Raw genomic sequence first — 17,492 nt, 5'->3', positions numbered from 1 at the left:
GCAGCCCTGTCACATAACCATGTAGATTCTGAGTGCAATCCCTCTAGGTCCTTGGCAGATATTCATTGAAGAAATGAGGCAGCACTCCAGTAACTGTAAAAAAGGTGGAGGACCCGCTTTATTAGCCCAAAATGTAACGTTTCAGCCCAGCTCAGTGGGGCCTTCTCAAGCAATTACTTGAGAAAGGCCGCATTGAGCTGGGTTGAAAAGTTGCATTTTGGGGTAATAAAGCGGGTCTTTTTTACCGTTATTGGAGTGCTGCCTCAGTATCGATCGATCGATCTCTATATCTATTGCTAGGATTTGCCCCCAATATCTGATGGGTGCGGCTTACCACTGCGCAGCCTCCTCCATTCATTCCTATGGGAGCGCCAAAAACAGCCGAGCGGCGCACTCGGCTGTTTTCAGCAATCCCACTCGAATGAATGGGAATTGCACAGCGCAAGCACGGCCACCACTACATTCTCTTCTCTGGGGGCTCACGGAAATAGCCGAGCCAGCACTCAGCTATTTTCGTCACTCCTATAGGAATGAATGGAGGGCGGCTGCGCCTGTGCAGTGCGCCCTCTTTCACTTTGTGGGCTCCGTTCTAAAGATGGGTGCGGGTCCCAGAGCTGGGACTCGCACCTATCAGACATTGGGTGGCATATCCTAGCGATATGCCCCCAATGTCTGAGGTGAGACAACATCTAAATGAATGCATTACTAGTTATAGGGAATCTATAACTAATGATATATGAATCTGCTCAGCTCCTCCCACTCTATAATACAGAATGGACTGCATTTTCATGGCCACAGCTTCCCTCGAATACATGTAAACTACACACAAATAAATCTGCCATAGAAGTAGAAGTTTCAGAATGCTACATGAGAAATTATTGCCACCTACTTTTTTGTGCTTTTTAGATTTTTCTCAAACTGTATCTGAAATCTTTATTTCTGCTCCCGGCCCATTAATTCAGCAGCAGGAGATTTTTGTAAGGAAGGCAGCAGATCAGTAGACACTTGGCAGCACAATAAACTTTACAAGGTTGCAGCATAATTAGGAAAAAAACTAACAATACTATTTGAAAATTAAATAAAAGTACGTTTTCTGAAGCGGTGTGAAGTCCGCTGCATTCTCTGAGGAACCTGGAGAAGACAGACCTGGCGTTAATGATGAGCCTTTTATGTGTAATTGGGAATTCTGCTTTTTCTTTTGACACTTCTGGCGCTGTTCATGTGGAACGGAGCACAATGCCGTATTGACATGTAAGTAATATAGAAAATCCTATCGTTCCACTCACAGAGATGGAGCTATTATCTGATATTCTGCTCCAATAATTCAATCATGTCCCTAGAGGGTTTTGTCACCTGGACAGGTCTCTTTAGAAAGGTCATAGACGGCAAACTCTTTACCAGTCCCTTGATGGGCACTTTATCAGTACCCAGCATGATTAGGACATCTGTAAGGTGTCTGGTTTAAAAGAAAGCCATCCTCTGAGGGTTCTGTTTGAAGAGAAGGCTATAACTGAGGGTCTCAAAGGGGTTATCCCACGATTAATGTAACAGACATCCTATATATAGTACATGACGATCTCTTTCTTACAAAGCTAGAACCAGCCCTGTACCTCACTTGGATCCAGAGATCTCCCCATTCATTGCTCCAATTGCTCTGCTAGCAGCTCAAAGGGAGTGTCCTTTCAGCTGCCGCTCTTTCCCTATCACAGCTCAGGAGGCAGTTGTAGGATGAAACTGAGCATGTGCGGGCACCGCAGTGAGGGATAAGAAAAAAAATACAGCAGGTGGCGCCATACAGATACATTTTATTGAATAGCTCAGTGGCTATACTAAATTTTTAATTACATGCAATTACAAAAGTATTCAGATCCAGGTGCTGGTTTGAAAGATTTACAATATTTGTGGTGGGACAACCCCTTTCAATAAAACTAATAAAATCTTTAAGAATCCTTGATTGATGTCACGCTTCTTACAGAAGACCTAGGTCAGTGATGGCTAACCTTGGCACTCCAGCTGTGGTGAAACTACGACTCCCAGCATGCTCCATTTATTTCTATACAGTTCTGAGAGCAGCCAAGCAAGGGGGGCATCTTGGGAGTTGTAGTTTTACCACAGCTGGAGTGCCAAGGTTAGCCATCACTGACCTAGGTTCTCTAAGCTGTAATTGTTTTGGTGATGGTCGGACTGGATGTGGAGTCTTCTCGTTCTCCACCTTTAACTATTTTATTAACTATTAATTTTACTCACTCGTATAGCGCTGACATATTCCGCAGCACTTTACAGACATAAGCATCACGCTGTCCTCGATGGGGTTCACAATCCTAGTTCCCTATCAGTATGTCTTTGAAGTTCGGGAGGAAGCCTCATAAAACTCTATGCAGATATTGTCCTTGGTCAGATTTGAACCTAGGACCCCAGTGCTAACCACTGAACCCAGCATTCTGCCGGTGGTATGGACTTTTCTCATCTGACCCCTTGGTTGTAGTCACCGGTTGGTAACAGTAGTGCTGCAGCAGCTGTAGTGTGGTCAGGAACAGAGCTAGTGGTAATCACCAGGAAAGCAGCCAGGGTAGTTAGGCTACAGCAGGCATCAGCAACCTTCTGCAATCCAGCTGCTGTGAAACTACAACTCTCAGCATGCAATCTTACTCAGCTGATCTTGTAGCTCTCAGAGAAGTGAAAGGAGAGTTCTAGGAGCTTCAGAACAGCTGGAGTGCCAGAGGTTGCCAATCCCTGGAGGATGAGACTGGAACATAGTCAGGAATAGACCCAAAGGATGAGACAAGAGGAATATCCCGCAACAAGACCAAAGTCAACATTAGGGTCATCAAAGGACAAGAACAAGGAAAGGGAATGAACCAGAGTCAGCAGGTAAGGAATCCATGGCAGCCTCTTCTTTAGATAGACCACCAGGCTAGAGGTCATCTTTGCCTTGTCCGCTTGCTGGGATCTGATGCTGGATCCAGGCGCACAGTTATTTTGAATGGTCATGCAGCTTAAAGTGGCTCGGTCATCAGGCACATGTTGGTATATAACACAGTAGTTGGGATGTTTTGAAGAAATTCGTAAGTGCATCAAGTTCAACCACAGGAGGTAAAGAGAGGCAATGAGTGTACAGAATGTCCTCCTTATAGGCCTCCAAGATCTTAGACAGCTGAAGGTTTATTTAGCTGGCAGCTGTCCCTGTCTAAACCTCCCATACACATGCGTGTGTGGCCAAGTGGGATGTGTTCTGTGTGAGGAGAAAACTGCAGCGACTTATCTCCCCTGAGAAGAAAATACTCTGGCATTTTGTCATCCAATAGCCTGGTTCTTTTTACCCATTACATCTGCTATCGGGGAGAGCCAGGAACCACCATACACATTAGATGGTCAGCTGAACCCAACCAAATGGTTGGGTTTAGCCAATGCACATATACTGTTCATAGCCAGCTTCACACTTAATATGAGGACTTCTTTCTTGGTCAGAGTATAGAAACAATTCTTCCATCTATCCGCGACTATCTTAAGTGTTCAGGCAAGATGATATCTGCTCTTGAATACAAGTGTATTTTAGGTGACTCTCACTAATTCTTTCATTATCTGTAATTGCTTTGCTACTTTGTTGTCCTGCACACTTTTCATCACCTTGGTATGATAAGACCGGAGCACAGTCATATTTAAAATGAAGATAAATTAATGTGCTTCTCGTCTTTTTCATTAGGGTTAAATCAAGCGTGGCCACAAGGCTGCCAAGCTCTGAGCAAAGCAATTTAGCAAAAATTCTTCTGATACAACCTTGTCTCTGCCATAATAGTTTGTTTTCCATTTGTACAAATTGTCAAACTCTTTGAACCTTCTATATTTTCACATTTTCTCATGAAGGGAGCTCAGTCTGGGAGTAATATGCACATGACTTAGACAGGCTAAAGAAGGAAGTCCAAGATGATGCCCCACTCCCTTCTCCTGGACTTTAGACGTGGTTCAGTACTGGTGCCCAGAACCCTTTTCCCATCTATGAAGTATGGAAAGCTGTCCAGTTACACAATTTCCTTTCTCCTCCACCTCCCCAGTGTTTTCTTAGATGAGACTCTTTTTGAGTCCCTATTCCATGGTAGAGTAATACATGGAAACCTCTACAAAATGCCAGCATTTTCAGAAGACCACCCTTTGTATAGGCCAAATTTATGTAACTTTTCAATTCCACCGTATATTATGCATTTTAGCAATTTTATTTGAGAAGACCACTCCACCTTTCAATGCAATTTTGGATGGTCATCTCAAAGAAGTTCCACTGCTGATGTGGCTGTTTTTCTAGGATTAGAAAAACATGTCTTTTCTTCCTAAAAACAGTGCCACCACACCAGTCCATGGTTTATATCTAGTATTGCAGCTCAGCTCCATTAAAGAGGTTGTCCTGCCTATTTGTTCCTATGAAACTATCTGACCTGTTCCATGTGCAGTTGGCAGCTGAAGGCATCTGTGTTGGTCCCATGTTCTTATGTGTCCATAGTTTTAATATCTGCAAATGAGCCTCTAGGAGCAACGGGGGCGTTGCCATTACACCTAGAGGCTGTACCCTCTCTGCAACTGCCATACCCTCTGCACTTTGACTTCAGGAGAAGTTAGGGCCAGGCGTGATGATGTTTCCACTGCCTGGCCCTGTCAATCAAATTAGAGAGGGTATGGCAATTGCAGAGAGGGTACAGCCTCTAGGTGTAATGGTAACGCCCCTGTTGCTCTTAGAGGCTCATTTGCATACAATAAAACATCATGTTTCTCAGCAATGCGGACACATATGAACATGGGACCAACACAGATGCCTTCAGCTGCCCAGCGCACATGTAACAGGTCAGCCAGTGTCATAGGGACAGATCTGCTGACAGATGCCCTTTAGAAGGGGCTGTCCTGTTGGCAAGTCATGCAGTTTATCTATTTGGACACCGAGATTGATCTGTAAAAATATCTTGCGGTGTCATGCGTCCCGACCTTTTACATGGGTAAGTGTCGCTGAACTGGAAGAAAATGTCCTAAATTAGGACTTACAGTAGAGCTGTACGTGCGCCGCAGTGTGTGCAGCCTGATATTCTGGTATAAAATGACCAGGATCTGAGAATCTCGTAAGTACCAGCTGTGATAATGCAGAATCCCTCTGTCATCAGCTTGGATACCAGAGCCCGATTCTTCCAGGATGGCAGCGTATTCTCTGACAAGATGACACATTGGCTTCAGGTCTGATTTCTATGCTAAACATATCCTGGTGCTGGATACATGGACATGAATGATACGCTGCTGTCTGCTTCTGTCTGGCATCCTTAGGTGATTAAATTCATTGTGCCTGGAATGGAGTCTGATTTCCTCAAAGTAACCCTGCTTCTTCCCATTCCAACCATATAGCGGTAGGTTAGGCTTGGGTCACACTGCCTTCATGGCTTCTGTTCCTAACTAATCCACGGTAGCTGTGACGGATCCGTCCTCAAATGGGTCCAAACGGATCCAGGTGAGTTAGACTTTTCATCACAAATTCTGCAGCCTGGACTGAATGTAATCCTGCAACACGGTGGAAAGAGCCTTAGGGCTCATTCAGACGGCCGTATGCTGTCCGCATCCGTTTTTTTTGCGGATTAGATGCTGCCCCATTCACTTCTATGGGGCCCTTTTCTTCCATTGCATGGCTGAGCAAAAAAATGAAACATGTCCAATACTTGTCAGTGAAAATCAGGACATGGCCCTATTGAAGTCTATGGATCAGCAAAAAAACGGAATCTAATTGTTTTTTTTGCGGACATGCTGAACTGTCCGCAAAAAAACGGATCCGCATTTTTGTGGACAGCATACGGCCGTCTGAATGAGCCCTTAAGTCTGAAAAAGGAGGGGAAAGAAAATCCAACCAGTGCTGATGATTTCTGAAGAAGGAGATGGACATTTATAGGTGTCCTAAACATTTGGTGCACAAACACTGCTCCGAGCACTCTGTGCCTTGGGTTTCATAGGCTCTGCTAGGCTTTTTGAGCATGTGGAATACGGATCCATGGAAAGTATTTGTTGTCCGTACGCCACATGCTTGGACAGCTAAGCAGAGGCACGGAGTTCTTTGAGCGATGCTTCTGCACTTGGTGTTTTCAATAAAGGTCTAGGTGCCCTTAAAGGAGTTTTCCAGGATCTTGATACTGATGACTTATCCTCATCATAGGTCATCAGTATGTGATTGGTGGGGGTCCGACACTCTGGACCCCCGCCGATCAGCTGCTTTGCAAGAGGTGCGCCCTTCTTTGTGCTCACCAAGCTCAGCGCCATACATTATAGAGCGGCCGTGCTTGCTATCGCGCTCAGCCCCATTGAAGTGAATGGGGCTGAGCTGTGATACCAAGCACAGTGCTATCGCAGTGAGCACCATTTGGCGATACTTTAAGTCGATTGGTGCTTGTTTAGCGCTGTTTTTATGGCGCAGTCATCGTTGCAGTACGTGTTAGTTCACATACAGTTTTATTATTGCCGGCAGCACATTTGTGCCGTCTATAAGACGCAATAAAAAATGAACAAGTTTTTGCTTATTTGTCCGGTGTGTTTACAGGGGGCAACGATCGGGATCGAATGTTCATATGATCATCTGCTCCCGTAGGAGAGCCTTTACTGGTCTCTGAGCAAGGGCTTGTAATCTCTCTCTTCCTGAAGACTATAGATGTCTATGGACTCCTTTCTGTCCATTACATCTGTCATCAAGCACACATTCCTTGCTGTATGGGAATACTGTGTATGTGTGTGTGTATGTATGTATGTATGTATGTATGTATGTATATATATATATATATATATATATATATATATATATATATATTGCATGGGACCAGTGATTACTTTTGTCACTACTGGTCCCATGCAATAGAAAATACCAGTTCAAACCAGTACAATTTATTATTTGATTCCCATGAATAATGTAAAATAATTAAAATCCATTATCGTATACTACATCACAAAACCACATGGATCCAGAGATCTCCACATTCATTGCTCTGCTAGATATATTTTAAGCTGTTAGCTTAGGGGGCATAGCCTTTCTACTGAGCATGTGCGTCCATCTCAGTGAGCAGGACAGAGAAATAACGAAAAGAACAAACAGCAGGTGGCGCTATACAGATAGATTTCAGTGAATAACTCAAAATTGATGCAATTACAAAAGTATTCAGATCCAGGTGCTGGTTTGAAAAATGTAGGATATTTTTGTGGGATAATCCCTTTAAGAGTCTACTCATCTCACCATGCCAATCTTTGTAGTAATCAAGCTCCATGGTCCAAGATGTATTAACTTCATTTCATCCTCTGTCATTTCCCGGGTGTGCACTCTCCTTGTTTTCCAATGGTTAATGGGCAGAGGTTCTTCGGTATTCTCTTCCTTGACAGTCCTGATCATCACGTCTATTACAAATTGAGTCTTCTTGACTGAAATGATAGACTACTCTTGTCCTGCATGTCCAGTGATGTTCTAGTCGTCATTGTCTGTCTTCCTTCATTTTGCCTATTTTTTTATTTTCCTCCCCTATTTTAGCCCAAGTATGATGAGATCAATCCTGATTGGCAAAGCTCGGTGGAGAAAAGAAAGAAGATGAAAGGTAAATTAGGACTTAAGCACTTTGGCTTCTTTAGAATAGACTTCTTGAAATAGTATTGACCCCAGGGGAAATTGGATTCTTTGAAGGCTGTGATCATTTTCTGATGTTCTGATATAGGCCTTTTCCCTGTGCCTAAAGGACATATGTGAACTTTGATCTATGAATATTTTCTCACTGCCTCTTTCAGGCCAATTATCTGTATTAGGATGAATTCACACGTAGCAGATGTGTTGCAGAAATGTCTACCGTATATATCTGATTGGGGCCTGCAGGAATCCATGCTCCTGCAGGAGAAACCACCCAATTGCGGTGACAGAAATGCCATCTGGAGAGAATCTGCTTCATGTGAACGTTACAACCGATTCAGCATATAGAAGTAGTAGTATAAATGGGTTAATACGATACGGGGAATCTCCCCCTTACCTGCTCAATCAAAGAACCACAATATCCACAAGGCTGTCGGCGTGTCACGGTGAGTAGAGACTCTTGAAGCCAAGTGAGAAGAAAATAAAATAAAAATGGGATAATGTCCCCATTCCAGGGCTTGTAGCAGGCCCCGAAGCCTTACTTTTCTGGACACTTGAACTCGTAATAAAGCTGACCACAGATGCGTTTCATTAATTGGCCACATCCGCCTATAATCTAATGTGTCTGGTAGCGGAGAGCATTGCCGGGCATTTTCTGCGTGTTGAGGTGGGACCTGGAATTAAGGATCATTGGGGACCTATTAAGTGCTGGAATGAAATCTGTGAGGGATCATCAAGGGTTAATATGGCTTCTTTTATGTATGTTTATCCCATTCTGAGGCCTTTCCTAGTGTTTTTTACCCCATGGCCAAAGGCCTTAAAGGGCATCTGTCAGCAGTTTTGTACCTATGGCACTCGCTGACCTGTTACATGTGCGCTTGGCAGCTGAAGACATCTGTGTTGGTCCCATGTTCATATGTGTCCGCACTGCTGAGAATAAGGAAGCTTTATTATATGCAAATGAGCCTCTAGGAGCAATGGGGGCGTTACCGTTACACTTAGAGGCTCTGCTTTCTCTGCAACTGCTGCGCCCTCTCCACTTTGATTGACAGGGCCAGGTATGATGACTTTTACACTGCCTGCCCTATCAATCAAAGTGCAAAGGACGTGGCAGTCGCAGAGAAAGCAGAGCCTCTAAGTGTAATGACAACGCCCCCGTTGCTCCTAGAGGCTCATTTGCATATATTAAAACATAATTTTTTTCAACAGTGCGGCACATATGAACATGGGACCAACACAGATAGCTACAAATCTGCTGACAGATGCTCTTTTACTGCCTTGTCCATGTGACTGTGTCCGTTTTGCAGATCTGCAAAATACAGAAGATGTCACTGTGTAGTCAGCATTATTTTTGCAGACCCATTGACATCAACGGGTCCACGGGCAACATTTTGCGGGCAAGTATAGTACATGTTCTATCTTTTTGGACATTAGGATGTGGGAAGCACATGCATTGTCTGTGTGCTTTCTGCATCAATATGTCCGAAAAAGATAGAATATGGTGGTCATTTAGACCTGCGTTTTTGACGCCGGTCTTAATAACCCCGTTTTGCTGGCGGTGGATATGCCAAAGTTCTGAAGAGATGCCGGCCTCTACATAGCTTTGGATTATCCACTGCTGGTCTAAATGTAAGCCGGCTTCCTTCATATAATGTGGATTTACATTGGAGCAGATTTAGGGCCAGTTTTCGGACAGCTACTGCTACTGTACTGGCAGCCATATTGGTTTTCTTACTTTGCGTTGCCAGAACCAGATATACAGTAGCATTATCAACACGTGGACAGAAAAGGTCTCGTCAAGAACTTTCAGGCTGACTTTTATTCTAGTTTTGTTCCTCATTATTTTTCCAAGATACTTGAGTTTTCTTCTTTTAGAAGCCTTAATAAGAAAAAGTCAGAAGGGAAAGTTCTGCGTGTTAACGTGCAGCCTCTCTCATCGGTATTCCTTTGTTTATATACAGTGCCTTGCAAAAGTATTCACCCCCCTTGACTTTTTTCGTGTTTTGGTGCCTCACAACCTGGAATTAACATGGATTGTTTGAGGAATTGCATCATGTAATTTACAGAACATGCCCACAACTTGGAAGATGTTTGTTTTTATTGTGAAGCAAACAACAGATAGGACAAAATAACAGAAAAGGTCAATGTGCATAACTATTCACCCCCCTAAAGTCAATACTTTGTAGAGCCACCTTTTGTGGCAATCACAGCTCCAAGTCGCTTTGGATAAGTCTCTATGAGCAGTCGCCACATCTTACCACTGGGATTTTTGCCCATTCCTCCTTGAGAACTGCTCCAGCTCCTTCAAGTTGGATGGTTTGTGCTTGTGAACAGCAATCTTTACATCTGACCACAGATTTTCTATTGGATTGAGATCTGGGCTTTGACTAGGCCATTCCAACACATTTACATGTTTCCCCTTAAACCACTCAAGTGTTGCTTAAGGCTACTTTCACACTAGCGTTCGGGGCTCCGCTTGTGAGCTCCGTTTGAAGGGGCTCACAAGCGGCCCCGAACGCATCCGTACTGCCCTAATGCATTCTGAGTGGACGCGGATTCGCTCAGAATGCATCAGTCTGCCAGCGTTCAGCCTCCGCTCAGCGAGCAGACACCTGAACGCTGCTTGCAGCGTTCGGGTGTCCGCCTGGCCGTGCGGAGGAAAACGGATCCGTCCAGACTTACAATGTAAGTCAATGGGGACGGATCCGTTTGAATTTGACACTATATGGCTCAATTTTCAAACGGATCCGCCCCCCATTGACTTTCAATGTAAAGTCTGGACGGATCCGTCTGAAGCTACTTTCACACTTAGAATTTTTTCTACAATATAATGCAGACGGATCCGTTCTGAACGGATCCCAAGTCTGCATTATATGAGCGGATCCGTCTGGGCAGAACCCAGACGGATCCGCTCTGAACGGTAGTGTGAAAGTAGCCTTAGCCGTGTGTTTGGGGTCATGTTCCTGCTGGAAGGTGGACCTCCGTCCTAGCCTCAGATCACGCACAGAGTGGTACAGGTTTTGCTCAAGAATATCCCTGTATTTAGCACCATCCATCTTTCCCTCAACTCTGACCAGTATCCCAGTCCCATCCCCCCAGCATGATGCTGCCACCACCATGTCTCACTGTGGGGATAGTGTTCTTTGGGTGATGTGATATGTTGGGTTTGCGACAGACATAGCGTTTTCTTTGATGGTCTTATTAGACCAGAGCACCTTCCTCCATACATTTTGGGAGTCTCCCACATGCCTTTTCGCAAACTCACAATGTGCCTTTTTTAGTTGAAAGTTATGGCTTTCTTCTGGCCACTCTGCCATAAAGCCCAACTCTATGGAGCGTACGGCTTATTGTTGTCCTATGTACAGATACTCCAGTCTCTGCTGTGGAACTCTGCAGCTCCTCCAGGGTTACCTTAGGTCTCTGTGCTGCCTCTCTGATTAATGCCCTCCTTGCCCGGTCCGTGAGTTTTGGTGGGCGGCCGTCTCTTGGCAGGTTTGCTGTTGTGCCATGTTTTTTCCATTTGGTTATGATAGATTTGATGGTGCTCCTGGGGATCATCAAAGATTTAGATATTTTTGTATAACCTACTGCTCAACAACATTGTCCCTTACTTGTTTGGAGAGTTCCTTGGTCTTCATGGCAGTGTTTGGTTAGTGATGCCTTTTGCTTAGGTGTTGCAGCCTCTGGGACCTTTCAAAAAAGGTGTGTATATGTAATGACAGAATATGTGACACGTAGATTGCACAGAGGTGACATCATTTCACTAATTATGTGACTTCTGAAGGTAATTGGTGGCACTAGAGCTTTTTATGGGCTTCCTAACAAAGGGGGTGAATACATACGCACAGGACAATTTTCTGTTCTCTATTTCTAAACAATAGTTTTATTTATATATTTCTCTCATTTCACTTCACCGACTTAGACTATTGTGTTCAGATCCATCACATAAAATTCTGATTAACAAAGCATTGAACTGAAGGCTGTAATGTAACAAAACACGAAAAAAGTCAAGGGGGTGAATACTTTTGCAGGGCACTGTAAAATCCTGAATTGGTAGATAATGAAATTTCTGGGAAGCTATAGCCATGCAGAGAATAGAGGACTGGCACCCGATCCTTACACGCCCTACACTTATTTCAAGTCATTTCCAACATAAATGTGTTCTCTTATCCATGGCTTTGTATGACGGTTACTGTGTCTTCTAATGCGCTGATGTCCTCTGCCTGCGTCCAGATAAAGAATCCTATTATCCGCTGATTGATGTAAATTGGTGGGCGGACAATGCTGTGATTTTGGCTCGCTGCTCTGGCGCTTTGACGGTGTCTTCTGTGAAAACATTAAAGAATTTGCTGGGGAAATCCTGCGAATGGTTTGAACCCTCTCCACAAGTTACTGCCGCTCACGACGGAGGCTTCCTCAGCTTGGAGGTAACATTTTTAAAGGAATTTTTATATGTATTTTTTTTATTTTAGCTCATATTTATATAGTTATTGGCTTAACAAATGCCTGTTGATACAAAGTACAAAAATACCGAAAGTATCAATGGACCTGGCAGTGCCGGCTGTACAGAGGCTCATAGAGTCCTTGCAGTTCTGTAGTGCCACCACTTGGTTCTTCATGTGAGGCTGAGTCACAGGTGCATTGTCCCCTATGATGGTACTTCTCAAGCCAAAAAAGGGATTGTCCAGTTTTAGCAAGAAACCGGACAAATATAGGGGAAAGCCCGCAGTAAACAATAGAGAAGTACTTAACTTGCTGAAACAGCTCCACCGCTTTGCTTCTCCCAGTAGTGACGTCACAACTACATGTGACCACTGCAGCCAGTCACTGGCCTCAGCAGTGCACTGATGGCCAATGCAACCTGGCCAGAAGAACCGGAATAGTGGTGCTGGTTTTTTTTTTTAATGGCAGGCTTTTCCCCAGTGTTGTCTGTTTTCTTACTGAAACCGGACAAACCATTTAAGGCTACTTTCATACTAGCCGTTTTTGCGGATTTGTCATGGATCTGCAAAAACGCTTCTGTTACAATAATACAACACCATGCATCCGTCATGAAGTCAATGGGGGACAGATCCGTTTTCTATTGTGCCAGATTGTGTCAGAGAAAACGGATCCGTCCCCATTGACTTAGATTGTGTGTCAGGACGGATCAGTTTGGCTCAGTTTCATCAGACGGACACCAAAACGCTGCAAGCAGTGTTTGGTGTCCGCCTCCAGAGCGGAATGGAGACGGAACGGAGGCAAACTGATATATTCTGAGCGGATCCTTTTCCATTCAGAATGCATTAGGGCAGAACTGATCCGTTTTGGACCTTGGGATAGCCCATGACGGATCTCACAAATGGAAAGCCAAAACGCCACTGTGAAAGTAGACTGGCCATATATATTAGATAAATGTGGTCCCCACCATCTTGTACTGTACAGTATGTGCCGTGTTTTACTAAACTGTTCTTTTGATTGAGGGGATTTCTGATAATTTAGGCTACTTTCGCACTGGCGTATTGGTTTCCGTTTGTGAGATCCATTCAGGGCTGTCACAAGCGGTCCAAAACGGATCAGTTTTGCCCTTAATGCATTCTGAATGGATAAGGATCCACTCAGAATGCATCAGTTTGCCTCCAGTCCGCCTCCATTCCGCTTTTGTGTCCGTCTGACTAAACTGAGCCAAACGGATCCGTCCTGGCACACAATGTAAGTCAATGGTCAATGGTGTTCATGACGGATTCGTTTTAGCTGTGTTAAAGATAATACAAACGGATCCGTTCTGAGCAGATGCATGCGGTTGTATTATCTGAACAGATGCGTTTGTGCAGATCCATGACGGATCCGCACCGAACGCGAGTGTGAAAGTAGCCTTAGGCCTCATGCAAACCATCACAATATAAGGCCTCATGCACACGGCCGTTTTTCCGGTCCGAATCCAAGCTGCAGTTTTTGTGACTCGGATGCGGACCCATTCACTTCAATGGGGCCGCAAAAGATGCGGACAGCACTCCATGTGCATTTCTACAATGGGCGGCTTATGTTTTTTGCTGATCCGCGGTTTGCGGACTGCAAAAAACGGAACGGTGTGTGCATAAGGGCCTAAGGTGGATATACCAGTTCTTCACTGCCCCCCCCCCCCCAAAAAAAAACTCTTAAGCCCTCATGCACACTACCATGTGTGTTTTGCGGTCCACAAATTGCAGACCTGCAAAAAAAAACAAAAAAACGCATGACATCTGTATGGCATCCTTTTTGTGGATCCATTGTAACAATACCTATCCTTGTCCGCAAAACGGACAAGAATAGGACATGTTCTATCTTTTTTGCGGGGCTACAGAACGGACATACGGATGCGGATAGCACATGGTGTGCTGTCCGCATTTTTTGTGGTCCCATTGAAATGAATGGGTCCACATCCTATCTGCAAAAACAAAGGAACGGACACGGAAACAAAATACGTTTGTGTGAATGAGGCCTTAACTTAACTTTTAACACGCAAATTAAAAATAAAAATGTGTATATTCAAGACAAAGAAAGAACACAAAAACAAAGCTGGATAATGATCAAAACCACAGAATATCGTTGAAAAGATAAGCCATATCAACTATCTCTAGTGACCGTTAAGTGTGACAGGATAGGTATATACTTTTAATGCGATAACATGCGGCCCGGAGCTTTTGTGGTCCGTCTTACGGTTCTGCTGCGTAGGGTTGTCAAACACAAGTGCAGCCACCTTGAAGTAGAGACTAGTTTGATGAACTACCCATGTATTGCCCTGTGGCTATTCCTACCTACAAGCGGAACACCCGCCCCGAAAGGGACGACCCCACTTCTCGGCGGCTAAACCCTTTAATGTCACCCATAAGGCACTAAAAGAAAATCTTAATTTGCTTTGAGAAAAGAGTCTCGAGGTGTTTTCCCAGTATCGATACAGTCCTGATCAAAAGTTTAAGACCACTTGAAAAATGGCAAAAAATCTTATTTTACATTGTTGGATCCTAACAAGGTTCCAAGTAGAGCTTCAACATGCAACAAGAAGAAATGGGAGTGAGACAAAACATTTTTTGAGCATTCAATTAATTAAAAATAACGATTAAATCGAAACCAGCTGTTTTTCAGCTGATCCAAATTTTAGGACCACATGCCTTTAAAAGACTAAATCTGTGCAAAGAAGTGGATTCATTGTCATTTTCTGTCAGGTAGTCACATGTTGTGATGGCAAAGGCAAAAAAAACTCTCCCTTTTTGAACGTGGTCGTGTTGTTGAACTGCATAAGCAGGGTCTCTCACAGCGCGCCATCGCTGCTGAGGTGGGACGCAGTAAGACAGTCATTTTGAATTTCTTAAATGATCCTGAGGGTTATGGAACAAAAAAGTCAAGTGGAAGACCCAAAAAAATTTCATCAGCACTGAGCCGTTGGATCCAATCGGCTGTCCGTCAAGACACTGGACGATCCTCGACCCAAATTAAGGCCCTTACTGGTGCTGACTGCAGCCCCATAACCATCAGACGGCATCTGAGACTGAAGAGCTTCAAAAACAAAAAACTTCTTCAAAGACCTTGTCTCCTTGAACGCCACAGAACTGCTCGTTTGGACTTTGCAAGAGAGCACCAAACATGGGACATTCAAAGGTGGAAGAAAGTTTTATTCTCTGATGAGAAAAAATTTAACCTTGATGGTCCTGATGGTTTCCAACGTTACTGGCATGACAAGCAGATCCCACCTGAGATGTTTTCTACGCGCCACAGTGGAGGGGGCGCCATAATGGTCTGGGGTGCTTTTTCCTTCAGTGGAACAATGGAGCTTCAGGAAGTGCAGGGGCGTCAAACGGCCACTGGCTATGTCCAGATGTTGCAGAGAGCATTCCTCATGACTGAGGGCCCTCGTCTGTGTGGTAACGACTGGGTTTTTCAACAGGACAAGGCTACAGTACACAATGCCCGCAGGAGAAGGGACTTCTTCCAGGAGAATAACATCACTCTATTGGCACATCCTGCGTGTTCCCCTGATCAAAATCCAATTGAGAACCTTTGGGGATGGATGGCAAGGGAAGTTTACAAAAATGGACAACAGTTCCAGACAGTAGATGGCCTTCGTGCGGCCGTCTTCACCACTTGGAGAAATGTTCCCACTCACCTCATGGAAACACTTGCATCAAGCATGCCGAAACAAATTTTTGAAGTGATAAACAATAACGGCGGAGCTACTCATTACTGAGTTCATGTTTGGAAGTTGGATTTCTGTTTTGGGGGGGTTTCGTTTTTTTTTTTATAGGTGTGGTCCTAAACTTTTGATCAGCTGAAAAACAGCCTGTTTCAGTTTATTCGTTGTTTTCATTAAATTGAATGCTCAAAAAATGTTTTGTCTCACTAACATTTCTTCTTGTTGCATGTTGAAGCTCTACTTGGAACCTTGTTAAGATCCAGCCATGCTAAATATGATTTTTTGCCATTTTTAAACTTAAACTTTTGATCAGGACTGTATGTACGGCTCTTCAGGGGACCAAAGTAGATGGATATCAAGGAGAGATAATGGCATCCTGATGGTATGGAGCGCCCATTGCATTATCTTTCCTGTGGATTTGACTATCATTATCTGACTTTGTTTAATGGGGTTTTTTCTTGGTTTTGAATATACATGTTTCTATTTTTAATTTGATTATTAAGTTACATATTAAAGGTTTTTTCCTCATGCACACAACCAAATCCATTTTGTGGTCTGCAAATTGCAGAACCACAAAATACAGATGCGATCTGTATCCCATTCGCATTTTATTTGCGTTCCTGCTGTTTTCTGCATTTTGTAGAACTAGTCTTATCTCTTTGCAGAACAGAAATATGGATGCAGAAAGCAAAGGGGTGATCCGTGTGTGTGTTCTGCATCCTTATGACAGTTCGCCAAAAGGATAGACCATGTGCTATACTTATCCAGACTATATGGACCCTTTGAAGTCAATGGGTCTGCAAAAAATGTGGATCCAACACGGACCGCTCCGTATTTTCCGGATCCACCATTTGCGGACAGTAAAACGGATATGGTCGTGCGCATGGGGCCTTGTATTAAGCCTGCAGCCAAAAAATAGGATACTTTAGACTGTAAGGTCAGGAAGATATCACGTTTGCATAATAAGTTATATTTCAAAGTTTCATATATTCACATGTAATGCAGATTTATGCAGATAAAATGGTAATATACACCAGTCAGCGTAAGGATCTAAGCAACAGCATGTAGTGGGGGTAGTCAGGCCTGCAGGGAGGCAGGGTGCTGAGACCAGTCCTGTATGGAGAACTACTGGAAGTACTCCACACTTTTGGCAATGCTGAATGGGAAATGAATATGCAAAAAGATATCTCCAAAGATAAAGAACCATTTCGCTAGCGCCACCTTGTGGAAGGGGCTCCTTATGAGTCAAAGTCTGACTTTTTAACAAGCCTTAGGATTTGACATGGGAATATCTGGCATGGTTATATTTAGGGATGCGATGGGTATATTTAGGGATGCGAAGTCGATTTGCATAAAACTTTGTTCTAATACTGTACCGTACAGTATTAGAATGTATTGGCTCCGATGAGCCGAAGTTATTGCTTTGCGAAGTCTTAACTTAATAAATGAATTTGTACTGTAAAAAAACATTTCCCCGAACTCTGGTTTGGATACAATAACTTCGGCTCATCGGAGCCAATACATTCTAATACTGTACGGAGCTCCTGCTCCGTACAGTATTAGAACAAAGATTTATGCGAATCGACTTCGGTTGTTTCATCCGAAGTCGATTCGCTCATCCCTAGTTAAGTCCCAATGCTTGTTAAAAAGTCAGATTTTGACTCATATGGAGCCACTTCCACAAGGTGGCGCTAGCGAGAGGGTTCTCTTTTGTTGGAGATACCTCTT

The 17,492-nt window shown here is 43.8% G+C and overlaps 1 protein-coding gene across 1 annotated transcript in view; it reads left to right on the top strand.

The window, feature by feature from the left end:
- Positions 1-17,492, top strand: part of NBAS (NBAS subunit of NRZ tethering complex) — a 708,772-nt gene that overhangs the window by 101,786 nt on the left and 589,494 nt on the right. The window contains exons 13-14 of the mRNA XM_040427340.1: positions 7,526-7,589; positions 11,849-12,042. Coding sequence (XP_040283274.1) covers positions 7,526-7,589; positions 11,849-12,042 — 258 coding nt within the window. The remainder of the gene's footprint in view (positions 1-7,525; positions 7,590-11,848; positions 12,043-17,492) is intronic.

The sequence above is a fragment of the Bufo bufo genome, chromosome 4 (genome assembly GCF_905171765.1).
Source record: "Bufo bufo chromosome 4, aBufBuf1.1, whole genome shotgun sequence".
Taxonomy (NCBI): Eukaryota; Metazoa; Chordata; class Amphibia; order Anura; family Bufonidae; genus Bufo; species Bufo bufo.
The sequence above is the reverse complement of the archived record's forward strand: the minus strand, read 5'-3'. Positions and strand labels throughout refer to the sequence as shown.